Raw genomic sequence first — 26132 nt, 5'->3', positions numbered from 1 at the left:
CTAGCCGGAGCTGCAGTGACAGGCTGGGGGAGTGGGGGGAAAGGATCAGAACGAGAGGAAGAGGCGGGAGATGGGGAGACAAAGAGCGAGGGCGAAGGGATAGAGAGGAGGGGAGGGATGGAAGGAGGGGGGTGGGACTGGGCACACCAAGTGATAGTGGTGGAGGCGGCGGAAGGGGACGTATACACGATGGCGGTGGTGGTAGTAGTGACGGTGGTGGTGGGGGCGGACATGACGACAAGAAGAAGAAAGAAAAACACAGCACTAAAAGGACAGGACACGCACTGGGGGACGACGGACGGCGACGGCGAGAGGCAGGGACGCTGCTGCCGCGGACGGGGCCGGTGCGGCGGCGGCGGCGGCGGCGGCTGCTGCTGCTGCTGCTGCTGCTGGCTGGACTGCTGCTGGCTGGACTGCTGCTGCCACCGGAGGGCTGGCTGGCTGGCTGGCTGGCTGGCTGGCTGGCTGCGGGACCACTGCTGCAGGCCGGGACCGGGAACTGCTGGCTGGCTGGCTGGCTGGCTGGCTGGCTGGCTGGCTGGCTGGCTGGCTGGCTGGCTGGCACCTGGAACCCCTAGCACTTCGATTAGCGCGAAAATGGCACTATCGAAGGGCGTTAACCTTGCGGTGTACCGCCGGAGATGGTGACGATCGTTCCATCTTTTTTTTTTTTTTTTTTTTTTTTTTTTTTCTTTATTGTTATTTTCAAACCCGTACAAACAGGCAGGCTGTCAGCAGCATGGTACGCCGCTCTTCAGCCGTAGAGGAGATAAAGATAGAACAGAAAGAATACACAAATGTGACATAACGGTGGGTAATAAAACAGTAGACACATAAAGACAAACACGGAGCCGTTCACACTTGACGAAAATTCACTACAAACTGTTGTCACGACGCACTAACACTGAAGATGGCGATGGCACAGGTGAACGATGGAGGATGACGGGAACACTGAACACGAAACACGACGGCACTCACGAGACACTGATGGCGACGATCTCCGGCGCGCGAATGTCCACTCAGCGTGTACGAGTCCGGGGACCTGCCAAGAGAGGAGGTGGAGGAGGAGGAAGGGGAAATGGGAGAGGGGAGAGCAGAGATGCCATGGGCAAAGGAGAGAGGGGGAGGGAGGTAGGGGGAGTGAAGCCCGGAGGAGAGGGGAGGAGGGAGGGGGGAAAGGAAAGAGAAGGGAAGGGAAAAGGGGGGGAGGGAGGGTGCCTGAAGGAAAGGACACAGGAGGGGGGGGAGGATCAAAGTTGATAGGAGGGGTAGATGCAGGGGAGGAGGACATCATCAGGGAGGGGGAGCTGGCGGAAACCACCTTGGGAGAGGGTAAGGAGGGTGGAGAGATGGAGACCAGGTGGGACGTGGGAGTACAGGCGCGGCAGCGGGCGGGGGTGGGAGAGGATCGGGGAGACGAGCGGGTGAGGAGGATCGAGTTTACGGGAGGTGTATAGGATTCGTATCCTTTCGAGGAAGAGGAGGAGGTGGGGGAAGGGGATAAGGTCATACAGGATCCGCGTGGGGGAAGGGAGACGGATGCGATAGGCAAGGCGGAGAGCATGGCGTTCAAGGATTTGGAGGGATTTATAAAAGGAAGGGGGGGCGGAGATCCAGGCGGGATGGGCGTAACAGAGGATAGGGCGGATGAGGGACTTATAGGTGTGGAGGATGGTGGAGGGGTCCAGACCCCACGTTCGGCCGGAAAGGAGCTTGAGGAGACGGAGTCGGGAACGTGCCTTGGCTTGGATTGTCTGGAGATGGGGAGTCCAGGAGAGGCGACGGTCGAGGGTGACGCCAAGGTACTTAAGGGTGGGGGTGAGAGCGATGGGACGGCCATAAACGGTGAGATAGAAATCAAGGAGGCGGAAGGAGGGAGTGGTTTTGCCTACAATGATCGCCTGGGTTTTGGAAGGATTGACCTTGAGCAACCACTGGTTGCACCAAGCGGTGAACCGGTCAAGATGGGATTGGAGAAGGTGTTGGGAGCGTCGCAGGGTGGGGGCAAGGGCGAGGAAGGCGGTGTCATCGGCAAACTGGAGAAGGTGGACGGGGGGTGACGGCGGCGGCATGTCCGCCGTGTACAACAAGTACAGAAGGGGGGAGAGGACGGAGCCTTGGGGCACACCGGCGGAGGGGAAAAAGGTGTAGGAATCGGTGTTATGGATGGTGACATAGGAAGGACGGCGGGAGAGAAAGGAACCGATCAGACGAACGTAGTTAATGGGAAGGGCGAAGGTTTGGAGCTTGAAGAGGAGACCGGAATGCCATACGCGGTCATATGCGCGTTCGAGGTCAAGAGAGAGGAAGATTGCGGAGCGACGGGAATTGAGCTGTTCGGAAAGGAGATGAGTGAGGTGAAGGAGAAGATCGTCGGAAGAGAAGGACGGCCGAAAGCCACACTGGGTAACGGGGAGGAGGCGGTGCTGGCGGAGATGCTGGTGGATGCGGCGGGTGAGGATAGATTCCAGGACCTTGCTGAAGACCGAGGTAAGGCTGATGGGACGGTAGGAGGAGACGGCGGACGGCGGTTTGCCAGGTTTGAGGAACATGAGGATACGGGAGGTTTTCCACAGGTCGGGGTAGTAACCGGTGGACAGGACTACATTGTAGAGCCTGGCCAGGGTGGAGAGAAAAGAGACAGGAGCTTCACGAAGGTGACGGTAGGTGACACGATCGTGACCAGGAGCGGTGTTGCGTTTGGTGCGGAGTGTATTGATGAGATCTTGTGTGGTGATGGGGGCATTAAGGTCCGTGTGTGGAATGTTGTCCAAGTACTGGAAACCAGGAGCGAGGGGAGGGACAGAGGTGTCAGTTCGATCGCGGATATCTGGGAAGAGGGAGTAATCGAACTGGGGATCATCAGGGATGGAAAACACATCGGACAGGTAGGAGGCAAAGTGATTGGCCTTACTAAGGGCGTCAGGGAAGGGGTGATCATCGTGGAGAAGAGGATAGTAGGGGGTGGGTTTAGTTCCGGTAAGGCGACGGAAAGCGGTCCAGAACTTGGACGAGTTTATAGGGAGGGTAGCAGTTAAACGGGTGCATGTCTGTCGCCAGTCCCGGCGTTTCTTGGCCGCGAGCAAATTTCGAATGTGTCGCTGTAGTTGCCGGTGGCGTCGTAGTGTGTCCGGGTCACGCGTGCGGAGGAAGGCACGGTAGAGACGACGGGATTCACGGAGGAGGAGGACGGCCTGTGGTGGTAGGGTAGGACGGTGGGGGTGGATGGCAACAGTAGGGACGTGGGCCTCCACGGCCTCAGACAAGGTCTGCTGGAGAAAGGAGGCGGCATGGGTGACATCATCGGGACGGCGGTAGGCGAGAGGGTGGCTATCGACCTGAGTGGAGAGGGTATCCCGGTAGGCATTCCAGTTGGCACGGGAATAGTCATGGATGTACTTAGGGGGAGGGTCATGACGAGGGTCGGGGCGGGGGCGACGGCCGTCTGAAACGGTGAGGAGGACAGGGAGATGGTCGCTACCAATAGGCTCCAGGACATCCACCGTAATGCGACCAAGGAGGTTGGGGGAGGAGAGGATAACATCGGGAGTGGAGTTGGATTCGGGACGAGTGTGCTGGGGGATGGGGATGAGGTCGCCTTGAAGGGAGGAGAGGAACCGATGCCACCGCCGTAACTGGGCAGCGGAGCGACTATGGATGTTGAGGTCGGCGGCGATCACATAGGAGGAGAAGGTACGGTCGATGTGGGAGAGGAAGTCGAAAGGAAGAGGGGCGTTGGGGCGGACATAGATGGTGGCACAGGTAATGGTAAGGCCGGGGAAGAAGAGACTAAGGATCAGGTGTTCGGTGGGGTCGGGAAGGAGAGGCTGGAGCCGAACGGGGATCTGGCGGTGGTGGCCAATGGCAACTCCGCCACGCGCAACTGGGAGGGGATTATCGGAGCGGTGGAGGAGATAGGGGGAGGTGTGGATGGAGTGGTGGGGTTGGAGGAAGGTTTCATTGAGGAGGAAGGCATCCACACGGTGGGTAGCAAGGGTGTGCAGGAAGAGGTTCTTGTTGGCGGGAAGGGAGCGGATATTGTTGAAAAGGATACGATGCTGTCGCGCCATGATAAGGACTTATACGAGGGTGTCAAGGCGGGAGAAGGTGAAATGGGCCTGGTTATTGGAAAAGGTGGCGTACATTTTAAGGTGGAATATGGAACGGGCGGCGAGGGAGATCTGTTGTAAGGTGTGGGGGCGCTGAAAGGGATGGACGTTTTGAAGGACAATGGTGAGGAACCTGATGATGTCCTCAGCAGTGGGGGGGGGACGAAGGGAATTGCCAGGAGGGGTGGGGGCGTCCAGGGGACGGACAGGTACGGTGAGTTCAGGAGTGGTGGGAGGGGGTCGGGCTTTGCACTTTTGGGAGTAGGTGGGGTGGGGGAGGCTGCAGGTATTACAGGAGGGAGGGGATTGGAGGTTGGGGCACTGCCGGAGGAAGTGCGCTTGCCGACAATGCGGGCAGGTGGGGGCCTCGCGGCACTCTGCTGTTGGATGTGCATTGTAGCGCAGACATCTCTGGCAGCGCAGGGATTGAGGGGGGGAACGGGAGGGGTCGACCTTGTACCGCTGATTGAAGAGGAGGGCACCCTCCTTCAGGAGACGGTCAATGGAGGGGGCGTCCTCAGAGAAAACCCGCATAAGGCGGGTGGGGCCGGTCGCGTTGAAAATGCGGCGGACCGCCCGCACCTCCAGGGTGGGATGGGCCTTCAGCTCCGCCAGCACCTCCTCCTCCGTGATCGACGGGCTAAGCCGAGTGATCACGGCGGTGAGGGTCGGCGGGCGACGCGGGGGTTGGGGTTGGCGGGTAGGAGATGGGGAGGGAGCAGGGGTGAGGGAGGCGTGTGGACCAAAACGGGTGATGGGGAGGCGGGAGAGGATGTCAGTATGGAGGGTTGGGCTGGGGGAGGAGATAAGAACAGAATCCCGTCTGGGAGTAAGGAGAGAGATGGGGGCGCCAGGGAAATGTTGGCGGAGGAGGAGGGAGAGATTCCGGGCCTCGAGGAAGGAAGGATCGGGACGGGACAGGAGATATTTGTAGAGACCGGGTGGGGAGGAGGAGGAGGAGGAGGGAGCGGGGCCTGGTGGGGAGACGTCCATGGCATTTTGGGGTGGGGATGGCGGGCGGGGTGGAGCCTTTTTAGGAGCAGAGGAAGTGGAGGCGCCACTAGGGCGTTTGACAGCGGCAGATGGGCGGGTGGTGACAGGAGGGACGGGAACGATGGGGAGGTGGTGGGAAGGGACAGGTCCCGGCACGGACGCAGCAGTCGGCGCCGGAGATAGTGACTGTGACGGTGCAGGCGAATGTGGCAGTGATGGTGATGGTGACGATGATGACGGTGGTGGCGGTGATGGCGATGGCGATGGCGATGGGGAGAGCTGGGCGTGGGCAGTGGCCCGACGGGCCACCACCCTAGCCGGAGCTGCTGTGACAGGCTGGGGGAGTGGGGGGAAAGGATCAGAACGAGAGGAAGAGGCGGGAGATGGGGAGACAAAAAGCGAGGGCGAAGGGATAGAGAGGAGGGGAGGGATGGAAGGAGGGGGGTGGGACTGGGCACACCAAGTGATAGTGGTGGAGGCGGCGGAAGGGGACGTATACACGATGGCGGTGGTGGTAGTAGTGACGGTGGTGGTGGGGGCGGACATGACGACAAGAAGAAGAAAGAAAAACACAGCACTAAAAGGACAGGACACACACTGGGGGACGATGGACGGCGACGGCGACGGCGACGGCGACGGCGACGGCGACGGCGACGGCGAGAGGCAGGGACGCTGCTGCCGCGGACGGGGCCGGGGCGGCGGCGGCTGCTGCTGCTGCTGCTGCTGCTGCTGGCTGGACTGCTGCTGGCTGGACTGCTGCTGGCTGGACTGCTGCTGCCACCGGAGGGCTGGCTGGCTGGCTGGCTGGCTGGCTGGCTGGCTGGCTGGCTGGCTGCGGGACCACTGCTGCAGGCCGGGACCGGGAACTGCTGGCTGGCTGGCTGGCTGGCTGGCTGGCTGGCTGGCTGGCTGGCTGGCTGGCTGGCTGGCTGGCTGGCTGGCACCTGGAACCCCTAGCACTTCGATTAGCGCGAAAATGGCACTATCGAAGGGCGGTAACCTTGCGGTGTACCGCCGGAGATGGTGACGATCGTTCCATCAGAAAGTTGCTGTATCTAAAGAATACCTTACCAAGAAATTTTGTGGGTATGCAATACATTCTTGACAGACAGACCAAGGGCGAGGGTGGTTATTGTTATTTTATTAGCAGTATAGAAATAAATACTTGATATAACTACGGAATTGTTTCTCACTCTCAATATTTTCGTGCTGAACTTGTAAATTAAATAAGCAGCGCATGAATACTTCAGTGTTGCTGGGCGCTGCCAACAGATGTCACTGCGAGGCGCCACCTCAGAAAATATGGCTATCATTTTAGCTCCGTCTGCAATTCGTGACTGGCCGAAAACGAGTCGCATTGTAGCAACTACACCTAAAAACAAAGCTTACGCACACAATTCTGTGGGAGCTGTGACGTTAGCGTTCTGCAGTTGAGCAGTGCTATCTGTGGTAGAATCGGTGTTTCATGTTTGGAAGCGTGGTCACTGCATTCAGCATTGGTTTGTTTTCGTAGCAATGACTGAAAGCATGGCTTTGTTTTTGTAACATTTGTGGCGGAAATCTTGTTCTCACTGTCATATGCGATTCGGATTGTTATTGAGCATCTGCTCAAAATGCCATGCAAGTGCTGTATGCCCTATTGTAGGGGAAACTACGACAACGGTTTAAAAGTTAGCGTCTTTTCATTCCCGTCTGATGAAGCATTAAGATTGAAACGGATCGCTGCAGTTCGCGTCACCCCCCCGTCCACCTTCTCCAGTTTGCCGATGACACCGCCTTCCTTGCCCTTGCCCCCACCCTGCGACGCTCCCAACACCTTCTCCAATCCCATCTTGACCGGTTCACCGCTTGGTGCAACCAGTGGTTGCTCAAGGTCAATCCTTCCAAAACCCAGGCGATCATTGTAGGCAAAACCACTCCCTCCTTCCGCCTCCTTGATTTCTATCTCACCGTTTATGGCTGACCCATCGCTCTCACCCCCACCCTTAAGTACCTTGGCGTCACCCTCGACCGTCGCCTCTCCTGGACTCCCCATCTCCAGACAATCCAAGCCAAGGCACGTTCCCGACTCCGTCTCCTCAAGCTCCTTTCCGGCCGAACGTGGGGTCTGGACCCATCCACCATCCTCCACACCTATAAGTCCCTCATCCACCCTATCCTCTGTTACGCCCATCCAGCCTGGATCTCCGCCCCCCCTTCCCTTTATAAATCCCTCCAAATCCTTGAACGCCATGCTCTCCACCTTGCCTATTGCATCCGTCTCCCTTCCCCCACGCGGATCCTGTATGACCTTATCCCCTTCCCCCACCTCCTCCTCTTCCTCGAAAGGATACGAATCCTATACACCTCCCGTAAACTCGATCCTCCTCACCCGCTCGTCTCCCCGATCCTCTCGCACCCCCGCCCGCTGCCGCGCCTGTACTCCCATGTCCCACCCGGTCTCCATCTCTCTACACCCTCCTTACCCTCTCCCAAGGTGGCTTCCGCCAGCTCCCCCTCCCTGATGATGCCCTCCTCCCCTCCATCTACCCCTCCTACCAACTTTGATCCTCCCGCCCTCCTCCTGTGCTTGCTCCTCAGGGCACCCTCCCTCCCTTCTCTCCCTTTTCCCTCCCTCCTCCTTTTCTCGTCCCTCGTCCCCCGGGCCCCCCCTCCCCTGTCCCTATCCTCCTGTCACCGTCTCCTGAGCCATGGCATCCTCTTTACCTCCCCTCTCCCCCTCCTCATCCCTGTTGCCCTCTTGGCAGGTCCCCGGACTCGCACACGCTCAGTGGACATTCGCGCGCCGGAGATCACCGCCATCAGTGTATCGTGTGTGCCGTCATGTTTAGTGTTCAGTTTCGCCGTCACGCTCCATTGTTCACCAGTGACATCGTCTTCTTCAGTGTTTGTGCGTCGGGTCTCCAGTTCATAGTGTGGATTGTCCTCAAGTGTGAACGGCTTCTTGTGCTTTTATATTCTTGTGTCTCCTGTTTTTTCCCGCCGTTTTTCTATGTAATGTCTCTTCTTTGTTTTATCTCCATGTACTCTCTTCGGCTGAAGAGCGGCGTATTGTGCTGCTGCCAGCCTACCTGGTTGTTCAGGTTTCAAAATTACAATAAAGAAAAAAAAAAAAAAAAAAAAAAAACTGCAGTTCGTAGGAATGACTGGGAACCCAGTAAACAGTTCGTTGTAAGTATCTGTAATTTAAATTTATTTCTATATTGTTACCCTTTTTAATACTGTTATGTCACAGAACTGAATATTCAAATCAATAGCCTATCTATAACGAAGCATAATACTTTTAAGCTCACTTTATGCAGTCCTCAGTTAGATTTCATTTGTCAGTTTACATTCTGCCTTACGTTAACAGTGAAATATATGCTTCTTTTCTGATATGTGAACTGCATTTCACTGCAGACGTCATTGAGAAAATTACCAGTGCTTACGACCCAAAACTGGCAAACTCTTTACAGTTTATATCACCTTTGGACAGTCCACGTTTAAAGAAACGTTCGTGAAAATTTATCGTAAAGGGTACTTGTAATCAGTTTACAGATTAAAGTACAGGTTCCTTAATTATCTTACGATATTGTTAAATATCTCAGATCATTAAACATTGCTATACGAATCTCATGTTTATCTCTCTCTATGTGCAGATGCTGTACCATCAAAGTTGCCAGGAAGACCTACGTATTTATCTTCAAAACAAGCACCAGCTCGAGAAGATCCAGAGGGTCGCGAACGTTTGGGGAACCAAGCACTTGAGAAAGTCATTGAGCAGAGTGTGGGATCACACGAAAAATGATGGAGAAGAGTTCATTTGCTAGTTTAGAAGATTTTAAATCAAAATTATCTGATTGTGAAAAGCACAGTGACTGCGTCACGGGTGTTAAAAGATGCTCCTTATCTAAGTGTTGTGTATCATGTCGTTATAAATAGTGATTTAGTGTTAAGTGCATTTGGGAAGGAAGCTGAGCTAATTTGTGCTGGTAAGATTAAATTATCAAACCAACTAAGTGATACTGGTACAGTTAGCAATATTTTGAAAGAGTTGTATGTGATGTTTCATATAAATGAGGCTCCATTTGAGGCAAGTTTGCCTTGCATTGAAGACATTTTGGAAAACTTGTAAGAAAAATTACCAGAAAGTGAGCATAAAATTAAATTTTTGAAGGAACAAGTTTCATTTCCAGGATTTAATAGTCCAACAGAGATTAGGTAGGGAGTGTTTCAATGATTTTATGGTCATTAGCTTATTCTATCAGGCCACATGCATATAGGTTTTTGACGAGTGCTCGTAAATTTTCCATTCCAAGTCCCAGTACTTTGTCAAAACTTTGCAGTAAACTTCCAACTAACCCAATCATTGAGCTTCAGAGTGAGCAGTTTCTCAGTTACATACCACAAAAAGTTGGTGCTTTATCTGTGAATGATAAAACTGTCCTGTTGATGGATGAGATTTATTTAAAGTCACAACTTGACCATAAAGGTGGCAATGTTGTAGGTGGTGCTTTTAACACAGATGTGGTTTTGTGTGCAACTAGTACTTATGTTTTTATGATCCAGAGTATGGATTCAGTGTACAAAGATGTGGTGCATATTCTCCCAGTTCACACAATTCAATTAAACTAGAAGCAGTGGGATTTCAGGTAATAGTAGTAGCTGACTTCTGCAGACTGCCCAATTTACTATTTTGTAGATACTGTATACATTTTAAAATGTAAACGGAACAACTGGGGTAACGAAAAGGACCAAATTTTGTGCTTTCCTTCTTTTAGTGATAGCTTGAAGGGAGGTCTTGCTTCTGTTACAGCACTGAAGGAACTACAATTACTAGAAAAATGTGAACTATTGCAGTATGGCAGCACTTTAACACTTAAGTCACCATATCCAAATTCTTTTGAATGGCAAAATGTGAAATTAGTATTGCGTATTTTTAATAACACGACAGTTGTTGCAATGCAACAACTAGGTGCAAGAAAGAATTTGAAAACTGGGAGAGTATTGCCACATTTGTAAAAATAATAAGTCAGTGGTTTGATTTTAAATGTTGAAACGCTGCTGAAGGGTAAAAGGCTAAGAAATGTTTACCAAGAACAGATTACTCTCAATTCAAAACATATTCATGACTTTTTGAGAAACTTTCTCTCGTGGTTGTGTTGCAATGGAGGAAAGAAATTGACCAGAGAAACACACTTTGCTCTCAAACATACTACTGCAGCCTTTATTGATTTTAGTTAATACTGGCTGTGTGAGAAGAAGAGAACATATTTGCTCTTTGGGAAAATACAGACAGACAGTTTGAAGGACAGGTTTGGGAAATACCGCCAACTTAATGGGGGAAGTTACCATGTATCGCTAAGGCAGGTATTTGAAACACAAGGAAAAGAAAGGGCCCAGAGTATGTTTTCTCTTGTATTAAAGTCCAAAGTGTTTGGTGATGTTGTTGTTAGACCTAATAATGTTGATGCTGCTTGTTGTAGAATCCCAGGCTTTCAAGATATCGACAACCCAGAGCTATTAAATGTAGTAGTTGATGATAGTGATGTTGATGAAATAGACGAAAACACTTGGCCATTACTCCATTATATTGCTCACACCAAGTGCATCTAAAATAAATTGTCCATATTGTGAAGGATTTGTAACATCTGAAGAAACAAGACAAGCAGATGATTTGATAATGGCAAATGACAGGGGAGGTTTAACATACCCTAGCAGTGATGTAGTCACATGTGTTTCCTATGTATACTTAACACTACAAAAAATTCTTAAAGAAAAGGAAAAATTTGTTCCTGCAACAAGTAAATCAAAGAAATGTGCTTGTGAAAGAAGCAGCCATTAATGTGCCAAAAGACTTACTTCTTGGTTTCCATTGTTTAAAAGGTCACACTCTTGAATCTATCATACATTGTATATTGACTTGCAGCGCAAATATTTTACTAAACAACTTTATAAAACGAAAAAATGATGTGTGTGTGACAAAAGATGTAAGTATTTACAAAAGAATGAAAAAGTCTTGACATCTGACTCCTTGTCACAAAAAATTGTGAAATAAATGTTTTCTGGACATTTACCTATTAAAGTGAAGCTTGTTAAGTATCACATGCCCCTTTTTCATGAGTTATTAAATGAAAAAACTTTTAATAAATGATTTACATTATTTGCGGTGAATTTTTAAGGTCCTAGTGTAATTTTATTAACAATCAAGGAAAATCATTATTACTTATGTAGTCTCAACTATCATGTGGAAGGTTACCTAATTATAAAATCGAATATGCAGCAAGGCAATGCTGTAAGTGCTTAAAATTTTACGTCGCATAAAAAGTAGGTAGTGGTGACTGAAAAAATAGGATAAATGATTTATTTTATTTGTAGGCGAATTTTGAAGGTCATAGTGTATTTTTTTTATTTATTTATGTTTTTTTTGTATTCAAGGAAAATCATTATTCCTTAGGTAGTCGAAATATTGCGTTGGTTACCTAATTGTAAGATCTAATCAGCAGCAAGGTGACGCTATAAGTGCTTAAAATTCTAAAAAGTAGGTAGTTGTGGCTATATGAACTGCCTTTGAAGATACAGGATCCAATATTTATATAAATCTTTTTCACTCGATCGTGTTACGCCACAATTCATCATTTACAAACTATTTGATACAGTATGCAGTACTCTCTTAGTTGAAGGCTTCATTGTTTTCGTTACTTCTATCATTAGTTAAATAGCGAATGTGCATTCCCTTGAGCTACTTCAGTGCTAGTTTCTGAACTCAGTCGCAGAGCTGTGACGTCACAGCGGCGTTGTGAAGCTTTGTTTCTTGGTGGTGTTGATAGGAGAAGTACGAATAGGTTTGTTGAAACAGTCGCCGGCGGGGTCACACGCATGGTTGTTGCAAACAGAAAACGTACCGTCGCCATGTTTTTTAAATTTTGCCTGTGTACTTTCTGTACGTCTTCATTAGCGTCATCAACCCCATATTTTCTCTGTTTTAACTTCTGCAACTTTTCCGCCACTTTACCGTTTTTAACAAAGTCACCGTTGTATTGCCTTTTTATATCGTTTGTTATCTTCCCATAATGTGTTTTTTTTCTCTCTTTTCTTATTTGGGCTTTACGCATCTATCGCCAGGGGGGATTGACATTCAGTAAGGGGAAAAAATTAACATCTCGAGGGTTGGATCCCCTCACTTCCAAATTGGAGGATTATGCCACCCGGGCTGCTCTCAAGGTGCCTTTGCCATCTGTCTGCTGGCTGCCGCCCGGTGCTCCCCACCACCACCGCCGCCGACATCCCCCTGTCCTCATCACAGCCACCCTCCATATTTGTCTATTTCCCCATTTCAGTGACTCCTATTGCCAGTGGACAACGAATTCCATCATGGACACACCCACTAGCACCATCATTTACACCTCTACTTGCCCCGCATCCACCATTACCTCGTGGAGTGCCTCCCACTACCTTAAACAATGTCCTAACCTTGGCCTCGTCCTTCCTGCAACACCTGCTACGAATTCCACCCCACCCACTACTCCAAATGCAAATCCTGAGCTCACTGTCCCCATTCACCACACTGACCAGCCCATCCATCCCATCAATTTCCTCCACTCTCCCCCTACAGCTGAAGACATCTGGTTCCTGACCATTCTTCTGCAGAAATCCACCCACTGCAACATCCCCACACGATCCAGCAGATCTCCCTTGCTGCTGCTCCGTCTTCCATTTCAATAGCTACGCCACTTACTCTCACAACCAGGGCCACTTTATCTTCATATGCCTAGACACTTGTTTAAGCTCCTCTCTGCTTTTCCCCTCCCACTCTGCTGAGCTACTGACAGACAAAACAACGAAACTATCGTCTGAAGAACACGTGTCTGATTTCTACCAACCACATACAGGCCCATTCTGAGTGCTGCGCAGAGTGCCAAAAGACTACGTGATAGATTGGAACGGAAAGCCAGGCTTTTCTTAGTGCGAAAACACACAGCAATCACAGACAATTCTAGCTACTTAATCCATGGCAGCAAATGGATAAATGTATGTACAATGATGCTGGGAGTGGAATGACAAATCGACATGATTGGGCTGAGCGCCCTTTATTTGACAAAATAATACTAATCTGGAATCTAGATTTCTAATTTTTATGATGGCATTCAGATCCACAGATACCATTCACCACATCAACCAGCTCTGTGCTGCATTGTGCAGCTACCTACTGCCAGGTACTCCATATCAATGACATCATGAGAGAGCAGAACGGGACACTCCGCGGAACTCACAGACTTTGAACATGGTCAAGTGATTGGGTATCACCTGCGTCATACGTCTGTATGCGAAATTTTCACACTCCTAAACATACCTAGGTGCACTGTTTCCGATGTGATAGTGGAGTGGAAACTAGAAGTAACATATACAGCACAAAAGTGTACAGACCGACCTCGTCTGTTGACTCGCTGAGACCGCCGTCAATTGGAGAGGATCGTTATGTGTAGTAGGCAGACATCTATCCTGACTGTCACACAGGAAATCAGAACTGCATCAGGATCCACTGCAAGTACTATGAAAGTCAGGCAGCAGGTGAGAAAACATGGATTTCATGGTCGAGCAGCTGTTCATAAGCCACACATCACGCCGGTAAATGCCAAACGACGCCCCGTTTGGTGTAAGGAGAGTAAACATTGGACGATTGAACAGTGGAAAAACGTTGTGTTGAGTGACATATCGTGGTACACAATCTGGCGATCCAATGAACAGGGTGTGGGTATGGCGAATGTCTGGTGAACGTCATCTGCTAGCGTATGTAATGCCAACAGTAATCTTCGGAGGTGGTGGTGTTATGGAGTGGTCGTGTTTTTCATGGAGGAGGCTTGCACTCCTTGTTGTTTTGTGTTGCACTTTCACAGCACGGGCCTACATTGATGTTTTAAACACCTTCTTGCTCCCACAGTTGAAGATCAAGTCGGGGGTGGCGATTGCACCTTTCAACACGATCGAGCACCTATTCGTAACGCACGGCCTGTGGGGGAGTGGTTACACGACAATAATATCCCTCTAAAGGACTGGCCCGCACAGAGTCTCGACCTGAATCCTACAGAACACCTTTGGGATATTTTGGAACGTCAACTTCGTGCCAGGCCTCACCGACCGACATCAATACCTCTCCTGTGCAGCACGCCGTGAAGAATGGGCTGTCATTCCCGAAAAAACCTTCCAGCACCTGATTGAACGTATGCCTGCAATAGTGGAAGCTGTGATCAAGGCTAAAGGTGGGCCAACACTGTACTGAATTCCAGCATAACCGATGGAGGGCGCCACGAACTTGTAAGTCTTTTTCAGCCAGGTTTCCGGATACTTTTGATCATATAGTGTATGTTTCGTAGGGGGAAACTGCTGCTAATTTTCAAGCTTTTACGTGAATATACAGTGCTATTACAAATGATTGAAGCGATTCATAAATTCACTGTAGCTCCATTCATTGGCATATGGTCACGACACACTACAGATACGTAGAATAACTCATAAAGTTTTGTTCGGCTGAAGCCGCACTTCAGGTTTCTGCCGCCAAAGCGCTCGAGAGCGCAGTGAGACAAAATGGCGACAGGAGCCGAAAAAGCGTATGTCGTGCTTGAAATGCACTCACATCGGTCACTCATAACAGTGCAACGACACTTCAGGACGAAGTTCAACAAAGATCCACCAACTGCTAACTCCATTCGGCGTTGGTATGCGCAGTTTAAAGCTTCTGGATGCCTCTGTAAGGGGAAATCAACGGGTCGGCCTGCAGTGAGCGAGGAAATGGTTGAATGCATGTGGGCAAGTTTCACGCGTAGCCCGTGGAAGTCAACGAATAAAGCAAGCAGGGAGCTAAATGTACCACAGCCGACGGTTTGGAAAATCTTACGGAAAAGGCTAAACCAGAAGCCATACCGTTTACAATTGCTACAAGCCCTGACACCCGATAACAAAGTCAAACGCTTTGAATTTTCGGCGCGGTTGCAACAGCTCATGGAAGAGGATGCGTTCAGTGCGAAACTCGTTTTCAGTGATGAAGCAACATTTTTTCTTAATGGTGAAGTGAACAGACACAATGCGCGAATCTGGGCGGTAGAGAATCCTCACGCATTCATGCAGCAAATTCGCAATTCACCAAAAGTTAACGTGTTTTGTGCAATCTCACAGTTTGAAGTTTACGGGCCCTTTTTCTTCTGCGAAAAAAACGTTACAGGACACGTGTATCTGGACATGCTGGAAAATTGGTTCACGCCACAACTGGAGACCGACAGTGCCGACTTCATCTTTCAACAGGATGGTGATCCACTGCACTTCCATCATGATGTTCGGCATCTCTTAAACAGGAGATTGGAAAACCGATGGATCGGTCGTGGTGGAGATCATGATTAGCAATTCGTGTCATGGCCTCCACCCTCTCCTGACTTAACCCCATGCGATTTCTTTCTGTGGGGTTATGTGAAAGATTCAGTGTTTAAACCTTCTCTACCAAGAAACGTGCCAGAACTGCGAGCTCGCATCAACGATGCTTTCGAACTCATTGATGGGGACATGCTGCGCCGAGTGTGGGAAGAACTTGATTATCGGCTTGATGTCTGCCGAATCACTAAAGGGGCACATATCTAACATTTGCGAATGCCTAAAAAAACTTTTTGAGTTTTTGTATGTGTGTGCAAAGCATTGTGAAAATATCTCAAATAATAAAGTTATTGTAGAGCTGTGAAATCGCTTCAATCATTTGTAATAACCCTGTACTTCGCACATCCTTTTGCAAGCGAGAAGATATCATGAAGTACGATTGGGAAAGGCCGTAAATTAACCATCTATGTCCCTTTATTGAGTCCAGATGTGTGAGAACTGGTTGAACAGAGAGATTGTCAAATACCCTGGGAAATGTAGTAGCACCCCAGACAATAACACCTGATTGTGTTCCCGTATGCTGGGACTGTCTGTTTGATATCCCACCACTGTCTGCAGCATCTCCAGACAAGTGTTCGTTGGTATTCGGGGCTCAGTTTGAAGTGTGACTAATCACTGAAGACAATTCTACTCGACTCAATGAGATTCCAGGCCGAATGTGCCCGACACCACTGAATACGAGCTTGATTCTGTACAGGGGCGACGTGGCCACAGCTCCTTTCTGTGAGCCGCCTGTTAATAGTCCCTGCAGTAAATGAAGTACCAGTTGCACGTCAGCTCGACAATAATGATAAATCCGGCGCTCTGAGTGTCTCTCTGATGACTGCTCCGACCTCACGTTCTGTCATCTCCCGAGGTCAAGCGCTTCCTTCTTGATGCTATGTTTGGCCACTGTTTACCCATTCCTGCTAACATAGGAAAATAGTGCCATCACTCCCCTCAGATGACGAGCGATTCGTCTATTACTCCAACTGCCTTCTTTCGGCCCAACAAGTCTCCCAAATGATTACAGCTGTATATAGTGTCTACGTACCTGTCTGCCAGGCATAATTGCTGTCCAGAAGAGTACACAGAATGAAATTCGTAAAGATTGTATTTTTTCCTGCCGACATGTCCCTCGTTTACTAACTTCGCCAGTTGCGCGTTGAAATTGCTCTGCAGCGTCACACATTCATTCATCGACCACCAAAGTTTACAAATTTGCATTTTCTGTCGATATCTGCATTCATTTCAATTTTTGACCAATCTGCACAAGTTGTTTGTGGTGCACCTTTTTCTTCTTTTTCCCCTGTCACAGTGTAAAATGTATCTGCATGTTTCGTACCACTCTATATAATAAAGTAACTACTAATTAGATAAATTCTCCCATATACACAAATGAAGTGCTTGGGCACCTATATCACCCACATGAACAGGCTATAGCATTGTACGGAATTCTTCTATAGCGTGTCGGTTATGGGTTAAGTGCAGCAATCGAGAGTACTTGCGCGGATTCCATGGTCATGATATGCAGCATGTTGCCAAAAGTTTTCCAATGATTGTCATCGCGCGCCAACCGAAAATATTCCCCTTCAACGTAGGGCAGATATTCGAAGGATGTAGCATCGCTGTTCTCAACCATGTAGGTGGTTGTATGTCCGAACATCCATAGTGCTACATTTTCTTTCATAACTGGTCATCACATGCGGTCCCGCCACATCCCTTCACGCACGTTCAGATAGCGTGCTGAAATGTTACGTTATAAATGTATAAAGAAGTAGCCCTGGTCTTAATCATCGCCTGAAAATATCGTAAATAATTTTGCATATAAAAATATATTTGTTTATAATTGAAAGAAACGATGTACTAATGAGATGATGTATTTCTAGTTATTTATGAATTATTTTGTAAAGAAGTATCTTTGAGTTAAAATGTTGAAACAAAATGTAGTAGGTACGCTCGTTTGTCTAACGATATGACAAGAAAGCGGAAGGCGACTTGTTTTCCCCTCTCTCTTTTGTCCTGCGGTACCGAGATAAGCTGTGTAGTGTAGTGAAATAATTATGTCAATTTCATCTTAAGTAGCCGTGTTTCATTTGAAGATCCCTTTCCTTGCTGTTCACGTTACACATGAGTTTAGTATGGATTTCTTAGTGCAGTTTCGGGCTGTATTGGAGAGAAGTTGTTTCTGGGATTGTTTGGGGGTCATGGCCGAACACTGTTAGCGGTCATTCGCAGTTTAATCAATCACATTCTGATTCATACGTCCCTGAGATTATTTTTATGTATGTTTTTCTCTCAAAATCGGGGCAATGTTATAACGCGAACCGTGTAGTATTCAGATCGGTCGTTTGCCTCCAAAGAATGTCGTCTATCAATGCACTCGCCGGCCAGATATAATGACGATGCTGGAAGACTGCACAGCGTCAGTATAATCTGTTCATCATAAGAATAAAACTGATGTAACCATTACGTCATGTATTCTTGTATGTTTGCTTCAATATACTTGGATTTCGTTTCACGTGGAGCGGAAACCAATCTCAGACCAGTACAGTCAAGTAAGATCATAAGGATACGTTTTGTGCTGTGTTACACACACACAGACGGAGCGATAATGCGGGACAACAGCTATACCGGAGCATCAAACTTGGACAGCACTGGCCAGCCAGCAGTCCAACTTACCTGCAATGATGTGAACAGTTGCAGTTCAGATGTAAAACGAGACGAGGAAAGAAACAAGATAGCTTCGAATGTCATTTAATTTTTAAACAGAATGAAACTATATTTGGAGAAACTCCACCACTACCGCTCACTTCTCAGTCACCAGACGGCAAGCATGAAATGCAATTGTTGTCACCTGACATGGTGTTCTATTTACTAACAAGAGTGATGAAAATTTCCAACTTAAACATAGCGAGCTGTGTGTAATGTAAAAGAATACTGCAGGGATTTCATCGTACTGTTGAACACTGAAACCACTAATGTATTTATTATAGTCAGTCATCTGGTGATCTCTTAGCTCCTGCGTTATCGGAGTCGGAGAAATACATTTCATTTCTAGAAGTGTCACCTGCTACGTTGATAACGACCCTATCGACATCAGAATACACGATGCCAAACAGCCGCCCCATTTTCTTTTCTTCTTTTTTGATGAGCCGTTCTGTATCCCGCCAGCGTACTGCGTGACGTGTGAAAAATCTGCGTGCGTTTGTACCAGTAGTCTACGTCTGGCAGTTGGCAAGTCTTGTTATTTCTTGGGCCAATTCCCTTCATTTGGCAGCATATCAGTTCTGCTGAGTTCGTATTGTAATGGTACAGTGACAAATGTAAAAATCTAGAATCTGTATGCCATGCTCGATGCTGTGAAAAGAATTGTTTTTCATGTTTCTACGAGGCTTATCTACATCTGTGGTATAAAACGATGAAGATAATTCAAATAAAAAGTGTTTGGTTTTTCATTTTTGTCTTAAAACTTATATTCTTATGTTTTCATAATTTAAGCAACTTTTGTTAACAGTCATTTATAAAAATCGATAATTCAGAATTTATATACCCAATAAAAACGAGAATTTCGCATGTAATATGTAATTAGAAAGAAGAATTCGTACATTATTCATAAAAAGTTATGATGAGTTCTACAATTACGGGATGTAGCTATTTCAAATCGAATGAGAAAAAAATTACTATGGGGAAATTGTAACCAGGGAACAAACGCCCACAGCAGGCTACCATTCAGCGAAACCTGCAGTTTAGATGCGTAACTGCACTGTGTCTAACACAGTCCCTCAGAAAAGTTCAAAGCCGATTACCTCTGTAAATTTATGAAAAACATTAAGAACAGTCTATTTTTCGGCCCTCTGTTTAACCCTGTTTCACTATGGAACAGTCTGCAGCCTCAGGTATTTTCATTCCGCGTATTAACACCCCGACAATCAGAGCTCAACAATAAAGAGGCTGTGACTGTAGAGCATTTTTGGCTGGTTCAAATGGCTCTGAGCACTATGGGACTTAACGGCCATGGTCATCAGTCCCCTAGAACATAGAACTACTTAAAGCTAACTAACCTAAGGACGTCACACAACACCCAGTCATCACGAGGCAGAGAAAATCCCTGACCCCGCCGGGAATCGAACCCGGGAACCCGGGCGTGGGAAGCGAGATCGCTACCGCACGACCACGAGCTGCGGACGAGCATTTTTGAAATTAAATTTAAATACGTAGCTAAAGCGTTATTAAGAAAAAGGTTGGTGGCTCTCAATAGATTTGAACATCATAATGTTTCATTTAATGTAGCTAATACGTAAGGAGGACCTACTTCCAAGAACGTAATAACACCAGTGTACGTCTGCTAATGCTTCTAACCTATCATCGCGATTGTGTTTTTTTTACACCAGGTTTATTCTTATGATGAACTCCATATCCATAACGCCATGTCTACCGCTAGCGTCTGCCACTTCCATTTCTTTTTTTTTTTTTCCTTTATTGAATCTCGATTCCACCCTAAGGGGGGGGCTGGCAGCAGCTTAGTACGCTGCTCTGCAGCCTACAGACTTTTTAAAACGTAAGAAGAAAATAAGAAACAATAAAAGCAGGGGATAAAACGGTGACTTAAATTGTAAAACGGTGGAAAATTGTGGAAAGCTAAAACATAAAGCAAACGGTTGGCAAAGCCAATTAGATACACAGGAAGCAGACAGGTAACATAGTAAACAGACAATTAAAAAATACGGCCACAGTCTGGTTTCTGTTCGCAAGAGATATAAAAATCACACCCAGCGACAGTATGACGTCTGTTCACAGCGCTTCGGAAAAGACACACAACACTGAACACTCACTGTAAGGCAGCCGCGGTGGTCTCGCGGTTCTAGGCGCGCAGTCCGGAACTGTGCTACTGCTACGGTCGCAGGTTCGAATCCTGCCTCGGGCATGGATGTGTGTGATGTCCTTAGGTTAGTTAGGTTTAAGTAGTTCTAAGTTCTAGGGGACTGATGACCACAGCAGTTTAGTCCCATAGTGCTCAGAGCCATTTGAACCATTTGAACTCACTGTAAACATTGCACTAAAATGTTGGCACAAAGATGTCACACCATAGCCGAGGGCTGATAGGGGGGCTGGACAGATTGGGGGGGGGGTAAAACAAGGAGGGAGGAGAGGAAAAACGAAAGGGGGAGGAACCAAAGGAGGTAGAGGACTCATAAGGGGGGGAGGGGCAGGGCAGATGCGAGAGGGAATGGGAAAAGGCAGAGAATGGAAATGCAAGAGGACTCAGGGGAGAGAAGGCAGGCACAGAGATGGTAGGTGGAGAAAAAAGAGGATGGAAGGGGAGCCCAGGAAAAGGACGGAGGTAAGGAGGGGGTGAGAATCAGAGTTGATAGGAGGGATAAATGGAGAGAGAGAGGGCATCATCAGGGAGGGGGAGTTGATGGAAGCCACCTTGGGAAAGGAGATGAAGAGTGTAGAGATGGAGGGTAGGGTGACTCAACAGTGGAGAGGTGGCAGGGGGTGGGGATGGGAGAGGAGAGAAGCAACCAGGGGGTGAGGGGGATCTAGGCGGCGGGAGGTGTAGAGTATGCGGATATGTTTGAGGAATAGGAGCAGATGGGGGAAAGGAATGAGGTCATAGAGGATCCGCATGGGGGATGGGAGGCGTATACAGAAGGCGAGGGGGACTGCATGACACTCAAGGATCTGGAGGGACTTATAGCATTTGGGGGGAGCAAATATCCAGGCGGGACTGGCATAACAGAGGATGGGACGGATTAAGCATTTGTAGGTGTGGAGGATGGTAGAGGGGTGCAACCCCCATGTCCGGCCAGAGAGGAGTTTGATGAGTGGGTGGCAGTTGTGGGCCTTGGATTGGATGGAGTGGAGATGAGGGATCCAAGTGAAGTGACGGTCAATGGTGAGGCCAAGGTAGGCGAGGGTGGGGTTGAGGTGGAAAGGACGGGCACAGATGGTAAGGGAGAAATCCAGGAGCCAGAAGGACCGAGTGGTATGACCTATGATGATTGCCTGGGTCTCGGAGGAATTGATTTTCAGGAGCCACTGGTTACACCATGCGGAAAAAAGGACAAGGTGATTCTGGAGAAGGCTTTGGGACTGTTGGTGGGTAGGAGTGAGGGCGAGGAATGTGGTGTCATCGTCATATTGCAAGAGGTGTACTGGTAGGGGGTTGGGGCATATCTGCCATGTACAGGAGGTAGAGGAGAGGGGAGAGGACAGAACCCTGGGGCACACCGGCAGAGGGGTAGAAGGTGCGGGAATTGGGATTATGGATGGTAATGTAGGAGGGGCGGCGGGAGAGGAAGGAGGCCATCAGTCGGATGTAGTTGACAGCAATGGTGTAGGTTTGGAGTTTAAACAGGAGACCGGGATGCCAGACATGGTCGTAGGCCTTTTCGAGGTCAAGGGAGACAAAAATGGCGGAGCGATGGGAGTTAAGCTGGAGGGAGAGGAAATGAGTGAGGTGGAGGAGTTGGTCATCGGTGGAGAAGGAAGGTCGAAAGCCACATTGGGTGTCAGGGAGGAGGTGGTTTTGGTGGAGGTGGTGATGGATGCGCCGGGTAAGGATGGATTCCAAGAGTTTGCTGAACACCGATGTGAGACAGATAGGACGGTAGGAAGAGGAATCAGATGGAGGCTTGTTTGGTTTGGATAACATCAGGATACAGGAGGTTGCCACTTTCAGGTGACATCGCCAATTTCCTGAAGCAGCTGCATCACAGTAGAAAGCATTTGTCACGCAATTACTGGGAACTGCCTTAATACATATGGCGGTAGTCTGTTATCTTTTTCTGGCGAACACGTTCAGACCCTAATTAAATCATTCAACTCACTCTTTCTTCTAAACTGGAGTCAAAACTGAAGGGAGAAAGAATCGGCACTGCAGCAATTGCAAGAGTGGCTACTGTGCGTCCATCTGTTGATGACGGCAGGAGTGGTGCCATTCTTCGATACCTGCCTAACGTAAAAGTCGGGTTTACGGCCCCTGTTCGGATATTTATTCTTTTAGATAAGAAAGATATTTATTCTTTAATGATAATCATGTGAGTGAGAATTAGATTGAATGGTTCCTGACGACGGCTTCATACTCGTTTCTGCTATTTACGGCAAATGCTATTCATAAATGCAATCGCAAGTAGTAGTGTCATCTCCGGCGGTAATTCGTTTGAATTCGATTTGTGCTATTCTGGTACCGATCGAAGTGATAGGTGTTGCAGGTGCCAGCCAGCCAGCCAGCCAGCCAGCCAGCCAGTCAGCCAGCCTGTCGGCGTGCGTCAGTCCAGCCAGCACGCAGCAGGAAGCAGCCAGCAGCGGTCTCTGCCAGCGGCGGTCCTCGCCAGCAGAGGTCCCCGCCGGCAGCCAGCAGCGGTCACCACTGGCAGCCAGCAGCGGTCTATGCCAGCAGCCAGCAGCGGTCCTCGCCTGCGCCAGCTGCAGCCAGTAGCCAGCAGCAGTCCCCGCCACTAGTGGTCGCAGCCAGCGCCCAGCTGTGGTCCTAGCTGCCCCCACTATCCACCACCAGCAGCAGCAGCAGCAGCAGCAGCAGAGGAGTCCCCACCAGCCAGCCAGCCAGCCGGGTCCCCCCCTCCCCAGTGGCAGCAGAGTGGTGCTTAGGCCCCGGTCTCCTTCGTCATTCTCCATCCCTTTCTCCTCTGTGTCTCTCGTTGCCCTGCCCGTCTCTTGTTTGCTCCTTTGTCTAGTACTGTGTTTTTTTTCCCCTTATCATAATGTCAAGCCCCACCACCTCCTCTACAGCCACCACCACTGCCATTATATACACCTCTCCCTCTGCTGCTGCCACCACTATCACGTGGTGTGCCGCTTCACTCCCCCCTCAGTCCATCCCCCCAATCCTCACTCTCTCATCTCCCTCCCTATTTGTCGCCCCGTCCCCGGCTCCTCCCTTCCACGCCTCCTCTGATCCCTTCCCTCCACTCCCTCCCTCTGCTCCTTCCGTTTCTGCGGCCCCCGCCAGGGTGGTCGCCAGGCGGGCTACGGCCCATGCTCCGCTCTCCTCTTCACCTTCATCTTCATCGTCCTCGTCATCGTCTTCGCCATCGCCTTCGCCATCGCCCTCACCATCTCCGACGCCGACTCCCGCCCTGGGACCTGCCACTACCCGCCACATTCCAGTTGTTCCCATCCCCCCCACCTCCTCCACCGCCGTCAAGCGCCCCAGTGGCACCCCTGCCTCTTCTGCTCCCAAAAAGGCTCCGCCTCATCCCCCTTTCCCCACCCCTGATGCCATGGATGTCTCTCCACCTGTCCCTGCCCCCTCCTCCTCTTCCCCTACCCCCTCCTCCTGCCACTACCTCATCTCCCGTACTGATCCCTCCCTCCTTGAAGCCCGGAACCTCACCCTTTTCCTTCACCAGAATTTTCCTGGTGCCCGAGTCTCCCTCCTCACTCCTCACCGTGATTCGGTACTAACCTCCTCCCCCAGCCCTACCCTCCACAACGATCTCCTTCCCACATCCCTGTCACCTGCTTTGACCCTCATGCCTCCCTCACCCCTGCTCCTTCCCCAGCTCCCTTCCGCCAACCCCAACCCCCGCATCGCCCACCGACCCTCACCGCCGTGATCACTCGGCTCAGTCCAGTGATCACAGAGGAGGAGGTGTTGGCGGAGCTCCAGGCCCATCCCCATCTGGAGGTGCGTGCTGCTCGCCGCATCCACAACACTGCCGAACCCACCAGCCTTATGCGGGTTTTTTCTGGGCACACCCCCTAAATAGACCGTCTCCTGAAGGAGGGTGCCCTCCTTTTTAACCAGCGTTATAAGGTTGACCCCTCCCGTTCCCCTCCTCAATCCCTCCGCTGCCAAAGGTGCTTGTGGTATCATGCGTACCCAACATCTGAGTGCCGCGAGGCCCCCACCTGCACGCACTGTAGGCAAGCCCACTTTTTACGGCAGTGCCCCAATCTCCAGTCCCCCCCCCCCCTGTAATACCTGTAACCTCCCTCATCCTACCTACTCCCAGAAGTGTAAGGCCCGGCCCCCTCCTACCACTCCTGAACTCACCATTCCTGTCCGCCCTCTGGACGCCCCCACCCCTCCCGGTAACTCCCTTCACCCACCCCCTACCGCTGAGGACATCTTCAGATTCCTCACCATTGTCCTTCAGAATGTTCATCCTTTTCAGCGCCCGCACACCCTCCAACAGATCTCCCTCACCGCCCGTTCCGTTTTCCAACTCTGAATGTACGCCACCTACTCCAAGAACCAGGCCCATTTCACCTTCTCCCGTCTTGACACACTCGTTTAAATCCCTGTCATGACGCGGCAGCACCATATCCTTTTCAACAACATCCGCTCCCTTCCCACCAACAAAAACCTCTACCTGCGCACCCTTGCCACCCACTGCGTGGATGCCTTCGTCCTCAATGAAACTTTCCTGAAGCCCCATCACACCATCCACACTTCGTCATACCTCCTCCACTGCTCTGATAATCCCCTCCCGATTGCGAGTGGCGGAGTTGCCATCGGGCACCACCCCGTCTCTAATGACCTCGTTGTCGACGGGACGTTAAACACTAATATCCTCCTCCTCCTCCTCCTGGGCACTACCGCCAGATCCCCATTCGGCTCCAACGTCTCCTTCCCGACCCCACCGAGCACCTGTTCCTTAGTCTCTTCTTCCCCGGCCTTACCATTACATGCGCCACCATCTATGTCCGCCCCAACGACCCTCTTCCCTTCGACTTCCTCTCCTACATCGACCGTACCTTCTCCTCCTACGTGATCGCCGCTGACCTTAACATCCATAGTCGTTCCGCTGCCCAGTTAAGGCGGTGGCATTGGTTCCTCTCCTCCCTTCAAGTCGACCTCATTCCCATCCCCCAGTACACCCGTCCCGAATCCAACTCCACTCCCGATGTTATCCTCTCCTCCCACAACCTCCTTGGCCGCATAACAGTGGATGTCCTGCAGCCTATTGTTAGCGACCATCTCCCTGTCCTCCTCACCATTTCAGACGGTCGTCGCCCCTGCTCCGACCCTCGTAATGACCCTTCACCTAAGTACGTCCATGACTATTCCCCTGCCAACTGGAATGCCTACCGGGATACTCTCTCCACCCAGGTCGATAGCCACCCTTTCACCTACCACCACCCCGCTGATGTCACCCATGCCACCTCCTTTCTACAGCAGACCTTGTCTGAGGCCGTGGAGGCCTACATCCCTACTGTCGCCATCTACCCCCACCGTCCTACCTTACCCCCACAAGCCATCCTCCTCCTCCGTGAATCCCGCCCCGTCTCTACCGTGCCTTCCTCCGCACGCATGACCTGGACACACTACGACGCCACCGGCAAATACAGCGACACATTCGTAATTTGCTCGTGGCTAAGAAACGCCGGGACTGGCGACAGACATGCACCCATTTAACTGATACCCTACCTATCAACTCGTCCAAGTTCTAGTCAGCCTTCCGTCGCCTTACCGGAACTAAACCCTCCCCCTACTCTCCTCGGTCTTCGGCAAGGTCCTGGAATCTATCCTCTCCCAATGCATCCACCCGCATCTCCGCACGCACCGCCACCTCCCCGTTACCCAGTGTGGCTTTCGGCCGTCCTTCTCTTCCGACGACCTTCTCCTTCACCTCACTCATCTCCTTTCCGAACAGCTTCCCGAAATCTTCCTCTCCC

The 26132-nt window shown here is 49.9% G+C and overlaps 1 protein-coding gene across 1 annotated transcript in view; it reads right to left on the bottom strand.

The window, feature by feature from the left end:
• Positions 1-23126, bottom strand: part of LOC124719786 — a 78499-nt gene extending 55373 nt beyond the window's left edge. Inside the window, exon 1 of the mRNA XM_047244983.1 lies at positions 22679-23126. Within this exon, the coding sequence (XP_047100939.1) occupies positions 22679-23126 (448 nt within the window). The remainder of the gene's footprint in view (positions 1-22678) is intronic.
• Between the last annotated feature and the right edge of the window lie 3006 nt (positions 23127-26132).

Source organism: Schistocerca piceifrons, chromosome 11, assembly GCF_021461385.2.
Source record: "Schistocerca piceifrons isolate TAMUIC-IGC-003096 chromosome 11, iqSchPice1.1, whole genome shotgun sequence".
Taxonomy (NCBI): Eukaryota; Metazoa; Arthropoda; class Insecta; order Orthoptera; family Acrididae; genus Schistocerca; species Schistocerca piceifrons.
This window is presented reverse-complemented; position numbering and strand designations above follow the sequence as displayed.